This window comes from Molothrus ater, chromosome Z (assembly GCF_012460135.2).
Source record: "Molothrus ater isolate BHLD 08-10-18 breed brown headed cowbird chromosome Z, BPBGC_Mater_1.1, whole genome shotgun sequence".
Taxonomy (NCBI): Eukaryota; Metazoa; Chordata; class Aves; order Passeriformes; family Icteridae; genus Molothrus; species Molothrus ater.
Window position 1 is genome coordinate 9635899 of NC_050511.2, and position 22398 is coordinate 9658296.

Here is a 22398-nt window from a genome sequence, read left to right on the forward strand (position 1 = left end):
GTGGCGGGGGGGCTCTCCCGCCGCGCTCGGCGGCGACGCCGGCGGGTCCCAAGGAGTTAAGGGCTGTCCCCGCCCCAGCCCCGCCCCGCCGGTGCCAGCGCTCGGGGCGGCGGAGGCGCAGCGCCGGGCCGCGGCAGGGGTCGGGGGGGCGCCGGCGCCGGGCCATGAGCGCGGAGCGCCCCGGAGCGCCGCCCGCCCCGCGCCGCCGCCGCCGCCGCCGCCGCCGCTAGCATCGCCCCGGGGGCCGGGAGAGCGGCGGCGCCCCGGCCGCGCGGCTGCCCCGGCGGGGATGTGAATGGCGCTGGGGGTGCTCGGCGGGACCGACATGGAGTGGGAGAAGCTGCCGCGGCGGCCCGGGGAGGGCGAGGGGGAGGCGGCGGGGCCGTGGCCGGGCTGCGGGCGGCTGCGGCCCTCCTCGTACCGGGCGCTGCGCAGCGCCGTCTCCACCCTGGCGCGCATCGACGACTTCTACTGCGAGAAGATCGGGGCCGGCTTCTTCTCCGAGGTCTTCAAGGTGTGCGGGGCGGGAGCGGGGATGGCGGGCCGCGGGGCATCCCGCCGGGATCGGGCGTCCCCCGGGACCGCGGCAACAGCGCAGCCCCGGCCGCGCCCTCGGCTGGGGACCGCGATCCCCCGGCAGCCGGGCGAGGCTGGGGGCTGCTCCGGGCGGTGCCGTGCGGAGCGGACCTGGGCACGCCGCGCTCGCCCCGTCCCGGCCGGGGCGTTGTGCCTCCATCGCCCCGGGCAGGGGGAGGGGAGCGGCGGCTCTGTTTACAGCCGGGGAGGCTGAGCGCTCCGAGCGCCGCGCCGTGGGGTGCGCGGGGGGTCGGTGCCGGGCAGCCGAGCCCCGGGGACCCCCGGCTGTCACAAGGCTGGACAGCCGAGCCCGCCCGGGGTATGCCGGTGGCAGGGAATCCAGGTAGCGTTCCTAGCCACTCCAAGGTGATGTCCGGCGTTGCCGGGCCTGCTGAGCAGGTGATGTGCAGGATTCCCCGCGGGACCCCCACGAAGGTGTTTGGCTGTGGGACAGGGGTGTGATGCCGTAGAAGAGCAGGGGGCTGACTCCTGGCTGAGCCCCCAGAGCTGCCTTTGTCCTCTATCCTCTCTGTGACTGTCAGGGTGGGGATGGCTGTGTGTGGCCCATGCCCAGGATAGAGGTGTGTGAGTGCTGGTGGGGAGCTCGGACAGTGAGGCAGAGGTGCATGGTGGCAGTATCCTGCCAGGCCAGTGCCCTGCTGCTGGGGACGAAGGGCTGTGCCTCGGTGTCACCACTACCTCTCCCGGCAGAGGGGAGGTGTGTGCATGTGTTGTTTTGAGCCTCAGCATCACTTAAGGTACCATATATACTTATATACCATAAGCCACGGGCTAGCACTGCCCTTAAGTGGTGATCTAGTAGCTTCGTATCCCTCAAAGAGCATCTTAGGGCTGGGCACAATCCCCACTACCTGCCACCACAGTCACTGAGGTCACAGGCAGCACAACCATCAGGACATTCACATCCTGGCAGTACCCTGGGGTCCCTCTCCAGCCCTGACACCATTCCCCACTCAGCAGTGGGACCCCAAGACCTGTTTCCTCTTCAGCCACCAAAGAGGTGTCCTGTGAGGGGCCATGGAGAATGTGCAGAGAGGTCCCTCTCCTCCATGCTTCCCTCTGGAGCTCCCAGTGGAGCCATGACCTCCCTGCTGGCTGGGTTTCTGCTATTGATCTCTGGCTTGGAGTACACAACAGCACCTTGAAGCAGAGGGAGGCATTTAATAATGTCAGGCGTGGATATGGCTCTTTAATAATGGATGCTCCCGTGTCTCAGCGAGGCCACAGTCTCCTCTTGCCTCGCTGTTTGTTTTCCCACTCTCTGCAGGAGCCACAAAATGCTCCTTCTCCCATACACTCTTCAGGTTCTTGTAGGGCCACTGGCACGTAGGATTTGGGGGACTGGTGAAGGTTGAGGGGTGGGAAGGGATCAGGATCAGTCGTCGACATGTGTGCATGGTGGCAAGGAAGCAGGGATGGGAGGGGGCCAGATGGGGCTTTGTGCTCGTGCGGTGGATTGAGTCCAAGAGCTCAGCAGGATGGTGGGGTAAGCCCGGGATCTGAGCTGGGGTTTGGCCGCCAGAGCTTGCGAGGAGGACAGGGCTTGGCAGGGCAGCCCAGGACCCATTTTCCTCCCACCTCCCTTGCTCCTTCTGTAGCTTTCCAAGGCTGTGGGCACTTGAATCTGCCTGCTCTGTGTGGCTCCTGAGCCGTATGTCATTCCAGCCTTGGTGGGTGAGGGGGACAGGGAGGGGACCTTGACATCTCTGCCCCTGCACAGGTAGCTCGATCCTGGTGTGGAGCTGAGCCAGGACCAGGCAGGGTGCTGACAAGCATCTGACTGTCTTCTCAGCATTAAAACCAAAGGGCTCAGTGTGTCCTAGCCCTGGTGTCCCAAGCTAGCCCCTCCAGTCAAGCACCTCTCTCAAAAAAGCTGTCCAGAGCAAACAGGAGACACCAGTGACAAGAAGCTGCTCTTTTTCATGGCACTTGTTCATAGCTGATTCCCCACTGGGCTGCAGAGCAGGGCTGTTTTCCCTCTGGAGCAGCTGGTTCTCATTGCCTTTCCCTGTGCAATTTCAGGGGCACTAGCCCCCCCATTTTCTCAGATACACAGACATTGCAGGAAGCCACCTCTCTATTTCCAATTGACTGAGCAGATTGAGCCAGGTCTGTTTGTGCCAGGCATTTTCTCCAGCCCTTAAACCATTGTTGCATCTCTTCCTCAAATCCCTGTCTTACTTTCCCATGTGCTGGCTGCAGCAGACTCAGGGGCTGTGGGCAGCATCCTTGGGGCATTATCCAGAGGCCTTCACTCATCTGAATCTCAGCCTCATGCCCTGATGTTGCACATCCTCTTGGAAATGCCATCTCCCAGGGTGCAGCTCTATGATGTGCTCTGTCCAGCACCCCATTTCCATGTTGTGTGTGTGTGTGGTTTAGCAGCTTCCAGCATGGGCATAGCTCAGGAGAGGGTTTTGGCATCACTGTCACTTGCCCGTCTCTCTACTCACTTCCCCACCAACCTTTGGAGTTTTCTATTTACTTCCGATTTTCCAGTGCAACTAATGGAGCAAGTCCCTTCCTCTTATCTGCTGCCCTTCATCAGGAACCTTGCCTCGTTTTACAGAGCAGAATGAAGCAGCGTGACACTGATGGGGAAACTAAGGCAGGCAGGGAGGAAGTGAATTAGCCAAGGTCAGCCAGCCATGGCAAGGCTGGGAGCAGCCCTGGCCCCGCAGCTGCCGCTTGGGAGTCCTGGGCACAGGAAACGTGTTGTGCTGACCAGCTGGAGACCTGCCAGCCCCTCTCCTGCTCTATCACAGGGCATGCTCCAGGCTCGCCAGTCAGGCCAGGCAGTGATCTGCCACCACAATGTAACACTGGCACTGCCCCGGCCCCTGCTGTGCCCACAGTGCTGCTCCTGGGAGAACAGGAGGTGGGGGTTGCTGGTGCTCAAACACCCTCCAGGAACAGGTGCTTTGTCTCATCCTCAAAGTCTGTCTTGACTGATTCTGCCTTTTCCATTTGATGAGCACGCTTTCCAGCCCCAGCCTGTTGTGTTACTGGGATTCCTGTGAGCTCAGATGCAGTTGTTGTAGGTGGCTGTGGGTTACCAGTGGCATTGCTAACTCCCTTGTCCCCCTCCTGTGTTCCCCACAGAACTCTCTGGGGTGACGGGTGCAGGATGGTGTCCCTGTGTGACTGTGCCCTGCCTGTGTGGGGCAGGGGAATAAGCAGAGGGTGGGGCAGTGTGCCAGGCTGTCCCCAGTGCAGGCTGCAGGGGGGGTGGCTGCTGAGACCTCCGGATGGGGAGATGTCAGGGAGCTTTGCCCCATGTCTAGACGGGAGTGCCGGCTGTGGGGAGGGAGCAGGCCGTCTGCTTGCTCTGATTAGCATGCTCTTTAAATAAGACTCTAATTTCCGCTGTTAAAAGAGCTCAGATCCCTTGTGCCCAGGCTGGGGCTGCCGCCAGCCCGGCCCATCCCCCAGCCCTGTGTGCTGGCGGCAGATGGGATGGGGACCAACATGCCACAGCACCCTGGCTCACCCGCGGTACCCCCTGAATGGACCGGCCATGTGGGATGCCAGGGAGCATCGGTGAGGGGTGAGGGCTTGCCTGTTTCCTGCAGGGTGGGGGACAAGTGGCTTGCCCTCCCCCTGCAGCCCCACACGGCTGCCCGGCTGAGCTCAGCTCCAGGGAATGCACTGGGATTCCTGGGCACCATGCCAGGGTGCATGAGAGAGGCGAGAGGGGACACCTTCCTGCCCGAGGAGGTTGTGCTGCCTGCTGCCTTCTCTGGACGTTAGTGAGGGAGGAAACCTCCTTAGTGGGGGGCTTCGAGCCCCCTGCAGCCGTGGCTGATGCCCTTTGCTGCTGGGTCTGTGTCAGGGGGTGGCCAGGGTGCTGGGCTGGTGCTGGCACCTGGACAGACTGGGTAAACTGGCCAGTGCCTGTGGGAGTCATGGAAAGGGAGCATAACTCCTTCCCTGCTGTCCCAGGTCTGGGCTGGCCTTGAGCTGTCCCAGGTGTGGGCTCGCCTTGCAGGGGAGTTGGCAGAACAGGGCCTCACAAGTGAGTTCATTGGACAGCCTCAAGGACATCATGCCCCATGGGGATGGAATCACAGAAAACAACGTTGGGGCAGGACTGTACTGGGCAGGAGCTCCTGGGATCTCTGGGATAATTCCTGAAGAAGCAGCTTTCGCAAGACCTTCCCTCCCCCAGGCTGCCTCTCCTCCAATCTTAAGGTGTCCAACCCCATGTGACTGCACTCAGCCCTCACTCAGCCTATTCCAATGGCAGGTGGCTTTTTAATGTGGAATTCAGCCACGGGCACCTGCCAACCGTGTGGGGCTGAGCTGGTGCCCACCAGATGCTGCTCCCTGATGCAGGGCTGCCACTGCTGGCAGGGAGCTGGCCAGCCCTGCGGCCATGGCCACCAAGTGCCAGCCCTGTGCATGCCACACAGCATTCCTGGCGTGGGCGCATGGCGCCGGAGCCGTGCCGCCTCCAGCCATCCCGGCGGGCATGAGCCTGCCTGCAACACTGAGCCCGGTCCTGCTGTCTGACAGCTGCTGGTGCCAGCCAAACTGACCCAGCCAGTCCTGCCAGCCCCACGTGGCGTGGGAAGGGAAGGAAGCACTGCCACCAGGAGAGCTGGGTCAGGAATGATAGCTTTTGCTGGGCAGTGCCCTGTGCCACAGGCTGGGCAAGGCTGTGGATCCTGCTGGCCTTGACCAGGCTCTGCCCTCCTCAACCCCCGGCCCCATGGGGAGCTGGAGAGACCAAGGGAGACTGTGCCCACCCTGCTTTGGTCGTGCAGGCCACCTCCTTAAAGCCTGCGCTGAAGCCTGGCTGAGAGCCCAGTTTCTGTTTCTGGTGCTGCCCTCAGCTGCCCCACCGACAGGGATGGGGTGGAGGAAGGACAGCGATGGGTGAGATGGGGTGGGGTTGCCCCTTGCCCTTGGTACATGTGTGACCAAGGAGTCCTAGGATGTCAGGATGGCATTGGCAGCAGTTCCAGGTGCTGCTGGGCAGTGGTGTGGTGAGGAGGGTAGTGAGCACAGGGAGGACTTGGAGCCCCATTAGAGGGAGTGCTCTGGGTGTTCCCCACAGCAGGCACTGCAGTTTCACCCTGGGACAGGCTCTCCCTGAACCCAGGAGCTCAGTATGTCCAGTGCTCAGCAAGGAGGAGACATGGGGAAATCCACCCTCCCTTCTCCCTGCAGCATGGTGGGGTGCCAGCATAGGGGCCTGTGGTGGCAGGTGTCTGGGCTGTCCCCTTGCCACTTGTCAGGGTCCATTCTGAGCTCTGCTGTCACGTGGCCCCTGTTGGTGGGTCAGGAGTGCCAGCTGGCTGTCTGGGGCTGGCTGGAGGTGGCACAGGTGTAACTGGAGCGGAGTCCCCACAGGCAGGTGTCTGCTGAATTATTCAAAGCCTCTCCATGAGCTCAGTGAGCTGATGGTGGCACGGCAGTTATTGCCTCTCACTTCCACTCTGACTGGTACTGGTTTGGCATCAGTGCACACAGACATGTAGAAGGACTTTCATAGAGCACTCATTTTCCCCAGGGCCTTTTGAAGGCATGTGCTGCTGCCCCGTCCCCTGGGTGTTTCCTGCTGGATAGATCCCCATCATGGCATGCATCCCAGGGAGCAGTGCCGGCCATGGGGTGAGAGGAGAGCCCTGGAGGGGCCAGCATGCCAGCCTCCCTCTCTTGTGATGGGGACAAGGGCCAAGCTGTGAGCAGGACGGGGGTGCTGGACATCCTGCCTCCAGCCAACCCCCTGTGTTTTTCCTGGGAAGGCAATCCCTGACGTGAGGGGTGTTGTGGGGGTGTTGTGGGGCTGGCCAGGGGCTGGCACCAGCTCAGCAGCCTCAACCAGCATTGACTAAAAAGGAGAAGAGCAGGGAGCTGACGGCAGTGCTGAGGAATGCCTGCGCCGCCGTGCACAGCTCCGTGTGTGCTGGGGGGCAGCTGGGATCCACTGGGTTTTCCCCCCAGGCAGCTGCTGCTCCGAGGCAGGGGTGGCATCCCACCCCCAGCACCTGCTCAGGAGGGGACCCTCAACACTGGTTTGGTCCCCCCATAACAGTGTTAGGTCAGGGCATCCCGTGCTCTTCCCTTGCCCTGCACATGCCAGGGAGCTGCAGATGGACGGGGTGTCCGTGCTTGGCCATGCTCCAGCTGCTGTTCTTGGCGGGGGACCAGGCCCCCAGATCGCATGACAGTGTAGGGCTGGGGCTGGCTAAATATACAGCTCATCCAGGCTCCATGCCCTGCCAGACTAGGGTCAAGCACTACAGCTGGCCACACCTAGAGCTGGTTCCGAGGGGCAGTGTACCCCCTCTTTGCTCCACCCTCTGCTGGTAGGGTCTGGCTGGGTGGTGCTGACCCAAAACCAGTCGTCCCTGATGCTCCCCAGTCGTGTACCTGCCTGTTCTTAGAGTGGAGCTGGGCTCGCAGCTTATAGGAGCTGTTGTTGCCTCTCAGAGTTCAGGGCAGTGTAGCATGGTGGAGGGACCATAACAAGCAGGGTGCCCCAGGAAGGATGGGGCTGTGTGTCATCAGTCCTGGGAGTGCTTGAAGATGTGGGGAAAGTGCCCCCCTAGCCCTGGTGGTCCCTGGGGTGCTGTGGGATGCTTAGCTCCCCTCTCTGGGCTGGGATGGGAGCCGGGTGAAGCCTGGTGTCCATGGGGGCTGCAGAGGTGGGACTCAGCCTTCCCTGCATCCCGTCCAGGTGCGGCACCGGCAGTCGGGGCAGATCATGGTGCTGAAGATGAACAAGCTGACCAGCAACCGGGGCAACATGCTGCGGGAGGTGCAGCTGATGAACCGCCTCTCGCACCCCAACATCCTCAGGTAGGACCTGCTTCCCCACTGCCAGCCCCCCCTTTTCCCAAGCCTGGGGGTTTAGAGCTACTGCTGCTGCTGGATAAGCTCTTGGGGCTGGGCCCTGCCACAGCCACCCTCAGATCCCCTCTGTCTCACAGGTTCATGGGGGTGTGTGTGCACCAGGGACAGCTGCATGCATTGACAGAGGTAAGAGTGTGGCAACAGCCGTGAGTCTCGGGGTTCCTGCAAGCCTGGGGAAGGGACAGTGACGCCTATGGGGACACATTCTTGGCCTGTGACATGTGCAGACAAGGCCTGCTGGGAGGCTGTGGTGTGGGTTGGTTGGAATATGCATTAGGAGGAGAGATGGGCATGCAGTGTTAGGGAGGGGAGGGATGCTGTGATGCAATGGCCTGGCTCTCTCCATCAGTACATCAACGGTGGGAACCTGGAGCAGCTGCTGGACAGCCCTGTGCCCCTCTCCTGGTCCATGCGTGTCAAGCTGGCCCTCGACATCGCCCATGGCCTACGCTACCTGCACTCCAAGGGCATTTTCCACCGTGACCTCACCTCCAAGGTACGGGATGTCCCAGGGCACCACATTACCTGTGTTGTCCCATACCCGTGTTGCTGCCTTGCTGCCCCAGGTATGGCAGGCTGGGGAGCAGGAGGCTGTGCTGTGCTGGGGCATCCTGAAGCCACTGGCCAGGGAGGTAGGGCTGGTGCACTTGGTGTGACAGGTCCTCCTGTGCCCACAGAACTGCCTGGTGCGCTGCGAGGCCAGTGGCTACACAGCTGTAGTGGGTGACTTCGGCTTGGCAGAAAAGATCCCCACCTACAGGTACGTGGGCAGCATCTGCCTGTCCATCCCCATCCTTGGAGCCCACTCAGAGCAGAAGCTGGAGAGGGATGGACGTTGGGGGTGCAGCTAAAAGGGTAGGAATGGTGTTGCCACAGGGCGTCCCCGAAGGGGTAATAATTAGCATTGACTCCATGACTCTCAGAAGGCTGATCAATCACTTTATTATACTACACTTATTAAGAAACCCATCACCCTTATCAGACAGTCACGATACAGGTGAACCCAATTGGTCCTTCAATCCAAACACCACCACCAGTGGTCAGTTAAGAAATCACCCTTTGGTAAACAAATCTCCATAACACATTCCACATGTTCACAACAACAGATGCAGCAAGTGAAGATAAGAGTTGCTTAGCATTCTTTTCTCTGATCTTCTCACGGCCTTGCCCACGGTAATGCCTGGAAAGTTATGCATTGCTCTCTGTGGCCAGAGAGGTGCTGCCACAGGAGTGAGGGTGGTGAGATAGTCCCTGGCAGGGATGACTCCAGGAGCAGTTTGGGAAAGGCTAGGAGGGGATAGAGAAGAGGGTGGTGTGACTGGGGAGAGATGAGTTTGTAGAGTGCATGGAAGAGGCTTAGCCCAGGAGAGGAGATGGAGATGGTGATCTGGGCTGCTGCAGCAGGAGGGTGGGAGGTTGGATATGTGGGGGACTGGGCAGCCTCTGATATTCCCCATGTCTCCTAGTGAGGGCAGCGAGAAGGAGCCGCTGGCCGTGGTGGGCTCCCCGTACTGGATGGCACCCGAGGTGCTGCGTGGGGAGATCTACAACGAGAAGGTGAGGCTGCCCTGTGTGGGGCTTTACTCAGGCTTGTGCTGCCAGTGGCTTGCAGTCCTGGAGTGCATCCAGAGGGAAGGAATTGGGCATCCCTCTGGTGACAAGGTGCCAGAGCTCCAGTGTGGCTCTGCAGGGAGGAGAAGGGCTGTGGCCTTGCAGTGTGGTGGGCACATCAGCTCGGGGCTGCAGGGTGCCCTGATGAGTCCCTGCTCTTTGCAGGCCGATGTGTTTGCATACGGCATCATCCTGTGTGAGACCATCGCTCGTGTGCCAGCTGACCCCGACTACCTGCCCCGCACTGAGGTGACTCTGGGATGGGAATGGGGATTGTGGGCAGCAGCACTGGGGCAGGGACCACTTCATCAAACAAGGGGTGGGGGGCATTCTGTGTTGGGCAGAGCCCTATGTGCAGGACTGGTCCCACATCTCAGGGCCGGGGTGCTGTGTTCCCCTTGCTGCCCAGGGAGGGATGGTCTCTGCCGGTAACCTCAGAACCCATAGTGAGCTTGGAAAGGAGAACAGGGCAGTTGCATTCAGGCAGAGGGCAGAAGTGGTATCTGTGTCATAATATCCCCCAACCTTAGCCCAACTTGGGGTGACATCAGAGTCCTCCCCTGCTGTGTCCCTGCTGGGGTGCTTCCAGGTCCACGGTCCTGTGTGACAGTGCAGGGGGTAGGGGGCCAGCCCATGTTGGGTCCTGTGGGCCTTGTGGTGCCCCAGGAGACCCAGCCTTACTCTTCTTCCTTTCCCTGATGCAGGATTTTGGTCTGGACGTCACCACTTTCCGCACCATGGTGGGAATTGACTGCCCAGCGGCCTTCCTCCAGCTGGCTTTTCACTGCTGCAGTGTGAGACTCCACCTCTGCTGACTGCCCTTCCCAGCCAGGGCAGGCGGGCAGGACAGGCTGCCTTGCCTGCTCACAGGGCGAGCGGGAAGCTGCCTCTGCTCTGCAGGGCTTCCTGGGGTGCTTGAGGAGGCACAGCCCTGACGGGGAATCTCTGCTGCCCACAGATGGAGCCCACCTCCCGCCCCTCATTCCTGGAAATCACGCAGTGCCTGGAGAGCATCCTGCAGCACCAGCTGGGCGCCGAGGGTGCCAGGACCACCCTGTTTGGCATTGGGGAGAGTCTGCCTGCATCTGGAGCTGCAGCCACACTCACTGGTATGTGGGCGTCTTGGGGACAGGCCATAGCCAGGTGTAAAGGTGGGGGAGTGTGGGGTTTCCCATCCCACTCCGTCAGCTGTAGGGGAGGAGACAGTGGTGTGTGAGGTCTGTGGGATAGAGCTGATCCCTGTTCCTCCCTTGGGGTGCACCCCTACTTTGTTGGGTGCCTGACAGCCCATAGCACCCCACATGGGCAGCTGCTGGCTGCTGGTGACACTCTTCTGTGCCCATGCCCAGGGGTGGCCAGGAGGTCAGCCAGCCACACCGAGCAGTCACCCCTGCGTGAGCTGGGTACACAGCACCTGCAGCCAGACCAGCGCCTGTCCCGCAGCCAGTCTGACATGTTCCCTTCCAAGTCACCTGCCCTGCTGTGGCCGCTGGAGCCTTGCAGCGGGGCCAGGTCCAAGGAGACGTCCCCCCGTGTCAACCCCTTCTCCCAGCGTGAGGACCTGAAGGGGGGGAAGATCAAGCTCTTTGACACGCCGAGCAAGTCGGTCATCTCGCTCACCTTCGACCTGCCGCCCCCTGCCCCGCTGCAGCTCAGCAGCCCCGTGACGCCTGAGCCCGCCGTGGAGGTGCAGTGCGACTTCTCAGCACCCGCCACCAGCCCCCGCAAGTGCCACTCTCTGCCCTCCTCTCCCGAGCTGCCCCACCGGGGGGGCCTGGAGCTGGCTATGGGGTCCTCTCATCCCACTGACCCCCAGCCCCCTGCCCTCCTTCCTCCCCCAGCCTGGGGAGGAGCCCCCAGCCCCAGCTCCAAGGCAGGGGAGCAGATGGACTGCGGCCCAGACAGCTCTGAGCTGCCGCAGCCCACCCCGCTGCCCCTCAACAGCAACTTCATCCGCACCTCATCCTCGGGTACACGGGCCTGGCAGCCAGACGTGCGGGCCCCCAACGGGCTCCTCATCAACAACAACCACATGATGGTCAGCAAACCTCTGGCCTGGGGCAGCGGGCTGGAGCACGGCTTCTCTGAGCTCAGCATCTCCTGTGCAGCAGCGCTGGAGCGGACGGAGCGCTCGGCCATGCTGCCTGGGCACAGCTCTGGTGCCATGCTGGAGCAGGACGAAGTGCTGCCCTGCCCTGGCTGCTGCCTCAGTCCCTTCAGCTTCAGCTTTGCCTCCATCTGCCACCGGCCAGCGCCCAGCCCGCCCCGCTACCAGAACCTCAACTGCGAGGCCAAAAGCCTCGTCTGCCATGATCGGGGCCAACACCAGAAAGCCCCGGGGCCAGTGCTGGCTGAGCCCAGCCTGAAGCTGCCGGAGGCACAGTCCTAGTGATGGGGACCCTGGGGAGTGGGGCTGAGTCCAGCTGCCCCTTGCACCCCTCTGCAGCCACAGCACTGGGCAGTGCAGGAGCCACGGTCTGGCACATCCCACGGTCTGTCATCACTCGGCACGTGGTGGCCACCAGTGGCTATGGTGCCAAGTGCTGTGGCTGCCGCGGTGCTGCCCAGGCACTCAGGCACTCACCCCACCAGGATCAGCCTTGGGGATCTGCAGGGAACCCTGGAGGTGGGCTGGGTCTCTGCTGGGGACCAAAGTGCAATAACACTGCTGCCCTGAGCACTGCCCCGAGTGGCAGGGCTGGTCCCCCGCGGGGGCCACGGGGCTCAAGCCCTGGATCCAGGACCCCCTTTCCCCAAGGGCTCACCCCTCTGCAGGCTCTTGCAGAGGGGTTTACAATGGGCCTGCTACCTTGGGAGAACTGGGAGTTCCCTGCACCCAGGCGGGTGAGAGGGACTGGGCGGGGGTAGAGAGGTCAGCGTGTGTATGTGTGTTTTTGGGGATCCTGGGGGGCTGGTGGGTGAACCCATGTGTGTCCATAAGCGTGGGGAGCACAGCCAGTCCCTGACATGGGGAGAAGAGGGCAGGGGACCGTAGAGGGGCAATGCCTGTGGGCAGTGCACGGGGAGGATTGCCAGCACTGGGGTTGTCCCTGCCTGACCGATGCTGAGGGTTGGGTGCTGAGTCAGCACAGTGCCTCACATCTCCCTGGCACGCAGGTTTGGGAGCAGGATGCTGGCAGAGGGGCCAGGATGCCATCCTGGCATCATGGGGATGGGGCCAGTGGGCAGCACAGCTAGGCTGCCTGGCCCCCGGCAAGGGTGGGAGCCGGCTTTCCTCCCTCCTGCACAATGCACTGGTGAATGCAGAACTCTTTGTGTTTTTTATTATTATTAATAATAATTGCTAGTAATATATACCCAGCTTATTTAAAGTGTTCATTAAAAACTGAATGTCCCAGCAACTCTGACTGCTGGTTCTGTCTCTTGGATACACATCAGATACGGGCCCAGAAGGTTGCATGGTCTTGCCTGGGCACTCTCCTGGAGGAGGGGAACTCCTCCAGGACTGCAAACCAGATTGGGTCAACCCAAGATCTCAACTGCCCTAAAGCACCCATCTCGATTGAGATGCCTTCAGACAAATTCTCTTTCATTATTTAGGTTCTTTGAGTTCATGCCTTTGAATCCACAGTGTTTGCTGTGGTGTACAAGAAAACAAAGAGCAGACAAACTGGGTCTCTTTATTGCTATAAAGTGAGTTTAGCCAGCAGACAAGACAGACGAGTGACACATGACCCCTCCAAAAAGCCTGCCTTTAACACCCTTTTGCTCTTCATGCAAGCTTACTCACACAGCAGTTCATCAACTATATATGGCACACACAACCTTATCATAAACCGAGAGCATTTTCGCCTGGTTGAACATCACTTCCTCTGCTCTCACCTGGCCACAGTATTACATCAGGGCTGCTTTGCTTAATCTTCACATGTGCACGTGTCTAGCAGCTATTTTAAGTCCTGATGAGTTGTCTTGCAAAGCGTCGGCCTGCTACAAGTGCCTGAGTTAACTTTTGCTTTTGAATAGCACAATCACACCGTGGGACCCTAAAGGTCGTTGCTCTACTTTCTAATTAGCGCAAAAAAAATCCCCAAACGTCAGCACAGGCACAGGCCGGTTCAGGCTCAGCTTCCCTCCTTGGGTGCTGAGGCTTTGCCGAGGCCTGTGAGTGCTGGGCTGTCTGAAAGCCATGGCCAAGCTGCTCCTGCGATGGGGTCAGGCAGAAAATTCCTGCTGTGGGGAGGGGACTGTGTGGGGATGGGGCTGTGCTGTCCCCAGCTCCTGCTCCTGGCATGCCACAGCACCACAGTTCTCTCAGTGCTGGGGGTGTGGCATGGCTCCAGCGCTGAGTACCAGAGCTTGATCCATTCTGCAGCCAGTTCCGAGCTCCCCACTGCCCACAGCCGTTGTGCTCAGGAGGACCCAAAGTGTCCCATGCAGGTGTGGAGTCGGCTGTGGAGCCTCTACCACTCAGCCAGAGCACACCAGCTGGAGGCATCCATGCTGCTGGGCATCACTGGGAAGGCTCTGGGTGGCCCAGGGGCAGTGGGCTGTGGGAGGGAAGGGGTTGGCTGGAATGGATGGGACATCCTGGGCAGGGACACAGCGAGGCTGGAGCAGAGGCGATGCAGGGTGGAGGTGCTGCAGGGGGAAGCAGAGGAGGGTGAGGGTGGAGGTGAAGGTTAGATGCTGCCCAGCCTCCAACACATGCAACGGGGCTGGGAAAGCACCTTGCCAAGGGTTTTCCCCCATCTTGCCCCCTTGCTGAGCCACAGCTTCAGCTCTTGAGCTACCTCACACCCAGAACGCCCACGGCAGCAAAGGGATGGAGGCAGGCTCCATGCAGCACAGGGAGGTGACTGCATTCCTCTCCCTTTCCATGGGAGAAGGGGTCAACATGCTGGAGGCAGAGCTGCAGGCTCCCTGCTTTCCTCCAGGCACACCCCACAGGGCCCGTGTGTCCCTGACTCAGCAGGACTCACCACAGCAGTGCTGGGGCCAGCAGCCATCATCACTTGAAAGGGAGGCTTGGCCCTGCTGCCTTCTCACAGATCCAGAGGTGCAGGTCACTGGGACCAGTGCACTGGGCAGGTTTGATGCTCCCATGGCTTATTATGGCACAGGTTCCATTCGATTTTGACTGCCACGGCCTGAATGGGGAAACAAACAACACATCAGGCACTGACATGTTCTTTCTACAAACCCTGCTGAGGCAGCTGCCGCTGCTGACAACTGCCTTTTGTACACTGGCAGAGGAGAGGTTGGATGCTGCAGTCAAAGGGGGATCTCCCAGTCCTCCTCTACTGATTTCACAGGCTGAAGGCTCAGCTGATGCATCCCTGCACTTCCCCAGGCAGGCTGGGAAACACTGTAAAAGGTTAGCAGTGCCTGTGACACCCCTTTAGCCTGCCCCCTCTCAGCTTCGCTGCTGGGGGTTGTTCATGCCTGCAGTGGGGAGAGCCAGGTCCTTCCTCAAGACACAAGGACAACCAGAGGAGCTGGCCTGAGCCTGGGTCTGCTCTGGGCACAGCTCCCATGGCGGGGCTGAGGATGGAGGGCCAGCTACCCAGAACCTGGCCAGACAGGCTTGTTCCTCCCCAGTGCTCTCAAACATTGCAAGAGGAAGCGGCAGCAAGCTGAGGAGGTGGTGCACGTGGCAGGGAGGAGCCCAGGATTCTCCACAGAAGGCTGTGATCTCCCTTTGATCTCCCTTTGGAGAGGAATCATAAGGTATGTGGGAGATAGACGTGGTGCTCTAACACCTTGCCTAGGCCCCAAATGAAATTTGGGGTTTCTTCTGTCCACACTTGCTGGCTCCCGCTTCTCTTGCCCTGCGTTTTACCCACCCCCAAGTCCTGGCTTTCCATTTGCGTGTCCTCTGAGCACCTCATCACACCACTGCACCCATCTTCCCTCAGTCCCTGCTGCTCTGATAATCTTTGTTTCCCAGGGCCTGTGCCTGGAACTGGGTACTGGTGGGGTTTAAAACACTTCCTAGAGCCATGCCAGAGGAGGGGAGTTTTGGGAAGAGGCAGTGCTGCCATGTACCTTTCATAAAGGGAGCCATCCACCCAGAACCAGGCCTTTGAGTCTCCCTCGCTGTCTGGGTCCTCTTCCTCCAGCCCGCCATAGTCATACCAGGGAAAACTGCCCTTCTGCAATCCAATCCAGTATGGGACATCTGCATTCTTCAGGAAGGTCTGGAGAAGAAGAAAAAGTGCTTTTCCATGTTTTATTCCATGGCACCCATGCACTGCAGTACTATATACTTCACAGAAGGGTGATCGTCCTCCAATGAGTCCCTGGGGCTGGGAGTTCTCGAGCCCTGCTGCCCTGCTCCAGCTTGGGAAACATCCAGGGGTGCCAGAGCCCTTCTATCCCATGTCAACCAACAGCCATGTGCTCCAGAGAACAGCCTTGCACCCTCCAATGTTTTGGGAGGACAGGGGGCTCCCAGAACCATGCTATCTGGGGACTCCCAGAACCACGCTAGCCCATCTGGGGACCTCATGGCTGGACACACCCTCTGCTGCCCTCAGCTCCCCCAGCACCCTACCGGCACGGTCCAGCGACTCCAGGATTTGGTGACCAGGAGCTGAGAATATGTCTTCTCACACTCATCTCTGCTGTCTTCCCATGTCTTCTTCTCCGAGGAGATGAAGAGGCACTTGCCCCTGTACAGCAGCCAGCCCGAAGGGCAGCAATCTGTGGGTAGGGGCACAGCTGAGGGGCTTGCTCAGCCACAGATGCCCTGGGGGGTAACAAGGAACAGCCCCACACCTTCCCAGCAGACATCACAGGCTCAGTGTCTGCTCCAGCACTGCTTCAGCTCTTGGACCACTCTGTCCCCGCCATGTGGTCAAAAAAGCCAGCACTTGGCCCTTGGCACCTGCTGAGCAGTGCCAGTGCTGGAGCAGCCCCTCCCTGCTCCATCACCACCCTACCTATGGCTGTGCAGGAGCGCAGGAGGGCCACGGTGCTCTCGCTGGTGTTGAGCCTCCCCTGCACCTCCTGCATCTCCCTCTCTGTCCTGCCCAGCACCCCCGTGACGCGGCGCAGCTCCAGGCTCAGCCTGTCCAGCTCCAGCTGGCTGATGTTGCCCTCGTGCCACGCTCGCTGCAGCTCCTCTCTGGCCCACACCAGCTCCCGCTGTGTCTGCTCCAGGCTCTGCTCCTGCGCCCTCAGCTCCTGTGACAGGCGGCCCTGCTCGGCCTTGTGCTCACGGGAGGAGTCCTGCAGGCTGCGGGTGACCTGCCAGTCTGGGGACAGGGGGGTGAGCTGGGACATGAGCATGGGACAGCTCGGATGTGGGACTGACCCTGCTTAAGGCAGGTGGGATGGGCAGGGCAAGGCAGGGGATTATCCACGATGAATGGGAAAGGTGGGAGGGAAGGACGCAGCAGGGAAGTGTACGGTTAAGGGTTGGGTAGAATCTGGCAGGGGAGAGCAGGATGAGGCAGGATGGGCATAGGAGCAGACACAGCAGATTAAGGGCAGGGAGGGTGCAGCAATATGAGGCTGGACAGTGCCAGGATGGGAAAGAAAAGGAGCAGAAACAGAAAGTAAGGTGAGGAAGAGGGATGATGGGAGGCAAGGGAGGTGCTTGGATGTGTGAGGGATATAGGCCAGCTCGTGGCAGACAGCACAGGGACTCAGCAGTGAGCGTGCATGAGCATGCTTCCATTCACCCACAGTGCCCACCCCAGCCAGATGCCCCCCAACCCAACCCAGGGAGTGAGATGCTCAAACTCCCTGCCCCAGATGCTCACAGTTCCCCAACTCACAGCAGGCCCCCAGGGCCACGGTGGCCACCAGCAGCAGGAAAGTTGTCAGCAGTCCCACAGGGATGCACCACCGACAGGACCGGCACCCTGCACGACACAACAGACATCACCTGAAGAGCTGGAAAACCCCTGGCAGCCCCCAGACCTCCTTCCTGGATACAGGCAGGAGAGTGGTGGCATGACAGCACAGATGGCATGGTGTGGGTGATGGGAGTGGGAGGACCCCAAAACACCACCCACGACCCAGCCCAGAACCACGCTGGGTCTGCTGGAATGCAGCTGGATGCTCACCTGGGCTGGGCTCTGCTCCATCCCCATCCTGCCCTGCCAGTTCTGGCTGGGCGCTCTCGTAGGGGCTCTCTGTCTCATTCATGCCGAAGGCTGTGGGAGGAAGGCAGGGGAGAGCAGCTGAGGCCGTGGGGTTGGGCACAGCAGGGACAGCGTGGCGGGGCCTGTGGGCTCTCACCTGCCTCCAGTGCCTGGCTGGCCGTGCTCCGGCCTCCCATCACTTTGGCAAACCTCAGGTCAGCATAAAGCTGGGCCATGTGGGGAGCACTGGGTGAGCCCTGAGCCTCGCTGGCTCCCGCTCCGCCCTGGGGATGCCTCTCTGAGATGTCCCCTTTGCTCCCGGTGACTGTGCAGTCTCTCAGAGGTGCAAAGGAGAAGTGCAGCCAGCATCTGCAGAAGCAGAAGTTTGCTCCGCACTGTAGCAGATGGGACTAGTGAGGCACGGCTGCGGGGACCAGCACCCTCTCATTGGTCCCAGAAACACCAGACCGTCCCCTCCCACGCCCTAAAAGTGCTCATGGTCTCCCTAGGCACAGGGGCAGGGTGAGGGCAGCACAGCCAGGTGTCACAGCAGGGGCACAGCAAAGGATGGACCCAAATCTGTGCACTGTGGGGCAGAGCAGGGCAATCCTGAAAACAGGAGCAAACTGCTGTGTGGACAGCTCCATGGAGTTGGAGGTCTTCACAGATAGTGATTTCCCCTCCCAGCCTCTGAGAATAGGAATTTCCCCATGATGTATTTTGTTCCACTACCTCTCATCCCCTCCCTGCTCCCTTCCAAAGAAGACCCCAGCTTTGGGATTGCTCCAAAACAGCCCCAGAGAGTTACAAAAATCAGTGATGTCCCCTTTGCCTTCCCTTCCCAAGACCACAATCCCAGCATTCACAACACCTTCTTGGTCCCTCCAGGTCCCCAGCGTCTCAGAGGTCTCTACTGAACTGCATCCGGAGAAGGGCAGGTTTCAGAAGGCATGCCCCAAACCCTCCCATTGCTTCCCACTGCATTCCACTGCCTTGTCATTGCCTCCCACTGCCTTTCAGATGGCCAGATGGGCACATCTGAACAAACCAGCCCCTGGGACAGCACTGGAGGTGCACAGTGGTGCTCGTGGAGCACAGTGTTATATAGCCAGTGTCCATCATCTCTGCAAGAGCAAGGGAAGTTCTTCCTCAGTGGCGAAAGGCAAAAAATCAAAGCCAGCTTCAAAGGGGACAGGAAGGAGGTTTAGAAAACTAAAAGTTGGGCAGCCTCTACTCAACCTCCCGGAAGAAAATGAAGCATGTTTGCCTAGGTATGCAGGGGCCCAGACCCAGGGAGGACATGCAGGGAAAGGCCAGTGGGATTTACTGGGCCACTGCTCAGTGTGCCTTCTACTGCTTGGAAGCATCAGCCTGGGGATGAGGGGAGAGCAACAGGGCCATTTATCATGACCCTTCGGCGTCTGGGATGTGGTTTTCCACAGTGTATTTGGTGGCAGAGTGGAGAGATGTGGCCATGATGAGAGGAGAAGTGAAAGTTCATGCTGCAGTGTGGAAGTCTCTTTTAGGCATTAGGGCAGTGATGCTCAGATCCTGGAGCAGAGCACCAAGAAGAGGGAACCTCCATCCTGGATGGAGTCAGCAGCAGGGCTACCTGTTCCCAGATGGAAGCCAGACCTGCTCTGCTCTGCCCCAGGAAATTTGATGAATTCTCTGTAGGCTGAGTCCTACAGCTGTGCCCCATGTTCCAGCCCCAAGCTGCACCACCCCAGTGCTGTCCCAGGGGACCCTGAGCCGTTTTGGGGGACGGAGGGGGAGCCAAATGGTGGTGCCTGGCCAATGGCAGGACACCACCGCCCTGGCGGTACTTTCCCCTCTGTCACTCCTCGCCACACTTCTGCTTCTGCAGAAACCAGCTGCGTTTTCATTTGAAGCGGAGCAGAGCCTGCAGGGCTGCCTGGGGCATGGCCCAGAGTGTGGTCTATGCCGACCTGAAGTTCGCGGCACGGCCCCTGTCCACTGCGCCCGACGACGATGACAGTCCCTACGAGAACGTGTCACCGCTGGGGCCGGTGACAGCAGGGCCCAGCCCAGGTGGGGACGGGAGCAGCCACAGGGATGCAGGGCACCAGGGGTGATGCCCAGGGGGTGATGCCCAGGGGGTGATGATGCCCACAGGGTGATGATGCCCACGGGGTGATGATGCTCACGGGGTGATGCCGCGGGTGCTCCTCTCTTGCAGGGCGCTGGACCCGGCCATGGCGCGTCCCCACAGCGCTGCTGGTAGCCAGCCTGCTCCTGCTGCTGCTGCTGCTGGTGGCCGTGGTGGCCCTGGGCGCTTGCCGTGAGTCGGTGGCTGCCAGGGGTGGGGGTGGCCGGGAGGGCACTGGGCTGGGTGAGGGACTGGCTGCGGGGGCTGCCAGGGAGGAGGCCTGGGCTGGGCTCCGGGGCTCCTGCATGGCCTCCACAAGCTGCCTCCACTGCCTTTCCCACTGCCTACCACTATATCCCCTTGTCTCCCCTAGTCTTTTCCATTGCTTTTCCATTGCCCTCCCACTGCCTCCCACCCTTTCCTGTGGTCTTGCCCCTGACTTCCCACTACCTGCCGATCTCTCCCACTGCCTCCCACGGTCTTCTCACTGCCCAGCCACTGCCTTCTCACTGCCTTCCGCTGCTTCCCAATCCCTCCCACTGCCTCCCACTCTCCATCACTGCCTCCATTTCCTCCCACTGTCTTCCTGCTGCCTCCCATTGCCTCCTAATCCCTCTGACCGCCTTCCCATCACTGCGTCCCATTGCCTCCCACTGACTTCCTACTGTCTTACATTGCCCCACGCTTCCTTCCACTTCCTCCCACTGCCTCACATTGCCTCCCCATTTTATTCCCACTGCCTCCTGTTGCCTTCCCATTGCTTCCCAATGCCTCCCTTTTCCTTCCCATTTTCTTCCCACTGCTTCCCATTGCCTCCTACTGCCATCCAAACCCTCCTACTGCTTCCCATTGCCACCCACTGCCTCCCATGCCTTCCCATTGCCTCCTACTGCCTTCCACAGCCTTCTCATTGACTCTCCTTGTCTTCCCACTGTCACTCGCTGCCTTCCAATGTTTCCCCTCCACCTGCCACCACTGGGGCTTCCATTCCCTTCCCACTGACACCCCCAGGACAATCTCCACCCACAGCCAGATACTCTTATCCCACTCTCCCTTGCCAGAGGCATGCCCCAGGCAGGGTCCCATGCTCATATCCCAGCTCACCCCCCTGTCCCCAGACTGGCAGGTCACCCGCAGCCTGCAGGACTCCTCCCGTGAGCACAAGGCCGAGCAGGACCGCCTGTCACAGGAGCTGAGGGCACAGGAGCAGAGCCTGGAGCAGACACAGCGGGAGCTGGTGTGGGCCAGAGAGGAGCTGCAGCGAGCATGGCACGAGGGCAACATCAGCCAGCTGGAGCTGAAAAGCAGGAATGCCGAGCTGGGGCATGCCCAGCAGAAGCTGGCTGTGTTGCAGGAGGAGCTGCAGCTGGTGCAGGGGAAGCTCAACACCAGCGAGAGGGCTGTGAGCAGCCTGCGTGCCTGCGTGAACACAGGTAGAGCGTGACGGGGTTGGGGCACAGGTGATGCTGATGCCGCTGCTGTGAAGATGCGGGGGCTGAACTCAGCCAGGCTGAGCTCCCCAAGCATCCATAGAAGGATGAGCACCTGAGTTGTGCCCCTGCCCCCAGATTGCTGCCCCTGGGGCTGGGTACTCTTCAAGAGCAAGTGCCTCTACATCTCGGTGACAAACAAGACCTGGGAACAGAGCAACAAAGACTGTGAAGGGAGATATGCTCAGCTGCTGGTCCAAGATGAGTGGTCACCACTGACAGTGCCGGTACAGAGCAGGGGGGCTGTGGTACCCCAGGAGGGTGGTGATGGGCAGTGCCACACGGGGCCAGCTGCAGCAGTATCTGTGGAGGTGCCAGGGTGGCACCATGAGCCCCAGGGTGGCACCATGAGCCCCAGGTTCCCATCCTGGCAGTCTGATGGGAGAAGCACAGCCAGTCCTGGGGCTCCTGGGCACCTGGCAAGTGCTGGTCAAGAAGCAGGTGGCTGACAGCTTCTCTCCCCCCTAGTATTTTGTGCACGCATCTAAGGCGTACTACTGGATTGGAGGAAAACCTCCTTATGTGGCAAGGAGACCTATGCGGATGGACAGCAAACGTTCCTTGTAAGTGCAAGAGTCCTTGGCACAAGCCCCTGCCTTTTTGCCTTACTAGAAAGGTGCTGTTTTGCCCCTGTGACACCCCTCAATAGAAGGGTTGATGGACTCCCCTGAGCAGTGCCCCAAGGGAGGGGGGTGAGGATAGAGCCAAGCTCTGGGGTGCAGTGCCAAATATCCAAGTGGCAGAGAAGAAGAGCAGGAGGAGGAATGTGACACTTCCTCCTCCTGCTCTCTGTGCCAGGTGCCTTGCCTGCCGCAGCAGCACTGGGATCTTTGGGAAGTGGTGTCCACAGTGAGGAGGTTGTCACTGCTGCCCTCTTTCCTAGGAAACACCATACTCTAGACTGCTGGTCACTAGTCGATGGGGAAATGTGGAATCAGCCATGCGACAAACCCTACCCGTGGATCTGCGAGAAATCCCCAAATCTGAGCAGGGCACCTGAGACTCATCCTCTTTTTCTGGCCAAGGACTGACTGCTGCCACCCCGGCTGCATCCCTGGACTCAGGAACAGGAGCCGGGTGTGCACCTTGGGATCCTGCCCCTGGTGCACGCTTGGCCTCAATTGCATTGCAAAACTGCTGGGGAAAAGTGTCTCTATTTTAAAGCAAGGATTATGGAAAACAGACCTTATTCCCCTCTCCCACACTCAAGCAAACACATATTATACTGCTTTGTACTGTGCCACTGCATGTCCCTGTGTGCCCTGGCCAATGCAGCTCCAGTGCAGAGCCCAGCTCTCACCTTCTTTGTTACCCCAAGGCTGCCAGGGGTGCAGGAACTGCCATTTGCATATTTTTGGAGCTGGGAATGACACGCTGATGTCCTCAACCTGTCCATTTCGGGGAGACCTGTGGATTTACCGGCTGTCCCTTCTCTCAGCATTGACAGCACTCATCCTGCCCTTTCTTCTGCCTTTATCACCTGCCCAGGGCTGGGTCCTGCCTGGAAAGGGTGCTGACAGGGGGGCCATCAGCATGAGAAAATTCTAGAAAGCCAGAGACCATTTAGGAAGTGGGGGAGTGCTGGGGAGCTTTGAGAACGTGGTGGATGAATGAGGAAACTCTGAACCCACAGGAGGAAAATGAGGGCAATGAAGAGCCTGAAGACCATGGGAGGTGA

General features: G+C 60.1%; 3 protein-coding genes across 3 annotated transcripts; 2 read left to right on the top strand and 1 right to left on the bottom strand.

The window, feature by feature from the left end:
- The first annotated feature begins 150 nt into the window (after positions 1 to 150).
- On the top strand, positions 151 to 12431 carry TESK1 (testis associated actin remodelling kinase 1). Its single transcript, XM_036403697.2, has 10 exons — positions 151 to 514; positions 7283 to 7404; positions 7536 to 7584; positions 7808 to 7954; positions 8136 to 8218; positions 8925 to 9015; positions 9235 to 9318; positions 9774 to 9863; positions 10028 to 10178; positions 10419 to 12431. Exons 1-10 carry the CDS (start codon positions 296 to 298, stop codon positions 11456 to 11458), a joined length of 2076 nt encoding a protein of 691 aa, XP_036259590.1. The 5' UTR covers positions 151 to 295; the 3' UTR covers positions 11459 to 12431.
- A 1138-nt stretch (positions 12432 to 13569) lies between these two features.
- Positions 13570 to 17356, bottom strand: LOC118699423 (B-cell differentiation antigen CD72-like). Its single transcript, XM_036403440.1, has 8 exons — positions 17278 to 17356; positions 17103 to 17192; positions 16812 to 16898; positions 15972 to 16286; positions 15584 to 15732; positions 15076 to 15227; positions 14010 to 14177; positions 13570 to 13668 (listed from the first exon to the last, which is right to left on the bottom strand). The coding sequence occupies exons 1-7, from the start codon at positions 17354 to 17356 to the stop codon at positions 14039 to 14041; spliced, it is 1011 nt and encodes a 336-aa protein (XP_036259333.1). The 3' UTR covers positions 13570 to 13668; positions 14010 to 14038.
- A 1561-nt stretch (positions 17357 to 18917) lies between these two features.
- Positions 18918 to 21751, top strand: LOC118699424 (B-cell differentiation antigen CD72-like). Its single transcript, XM_036403441.2, is given in 7 exon segments — positions 18918 to 18999; positions 19002 to 19172; positions 19321 to 19422; positions 20349 to 20663; positions 20799 to 20947; positions 21189 to 21283; positions 21604 to 21751. Coding segments are annotated over 7 exon segments (1062 nt in total).
- The last annotated feature ends 647 nt before the right edge of the window (positions 21752 to 22398 follow it).

Coding starts and splice junctions, on each gene's coding strand:
- TESK1 (XM_036403697.2), top strand. CDS start 296: ATGGCGCTGGGGGTGCTCGGCGGGACCGACATGGAGTGGGAGAAGCTG. Junction 515..7,282: donor TCTTCTCCGAGGTCTTCAAG/GTGTGCGGGGCG, acceptor CATCCCGTCCAG/GTGCGGCACCGGCAGTCGGG. Junction 7,585..7,807: donor AGCTGCATGCATTGACAGAG/GTAAGAGTGTGG, acceptor TCTCTCCATCAG/TACATCAACGGTGGGAACCT.
- LOC118699423 (XM_036403440.1), bottom strand. CDS start 17,356: ATGGCCCAGCTTTATGCTGACCTGAGGTTTGCCAAAGTGATGGGAGGC. Junction 17,193..17,277: donor CAGCCAGGCACTGGAGGCAG/GTGAGAGCCCAC, acceptor TTCCTCCCACAG/CCTTCGGCATGAATGAGACA. Junction 16,287..16,811: donor CGTGGCCCTGGGGGCCTGCT/GTGAGTTGGGGA, acceptor CCCTGTCCCCAG/ACTGGCAGGTCACCCGCAGC.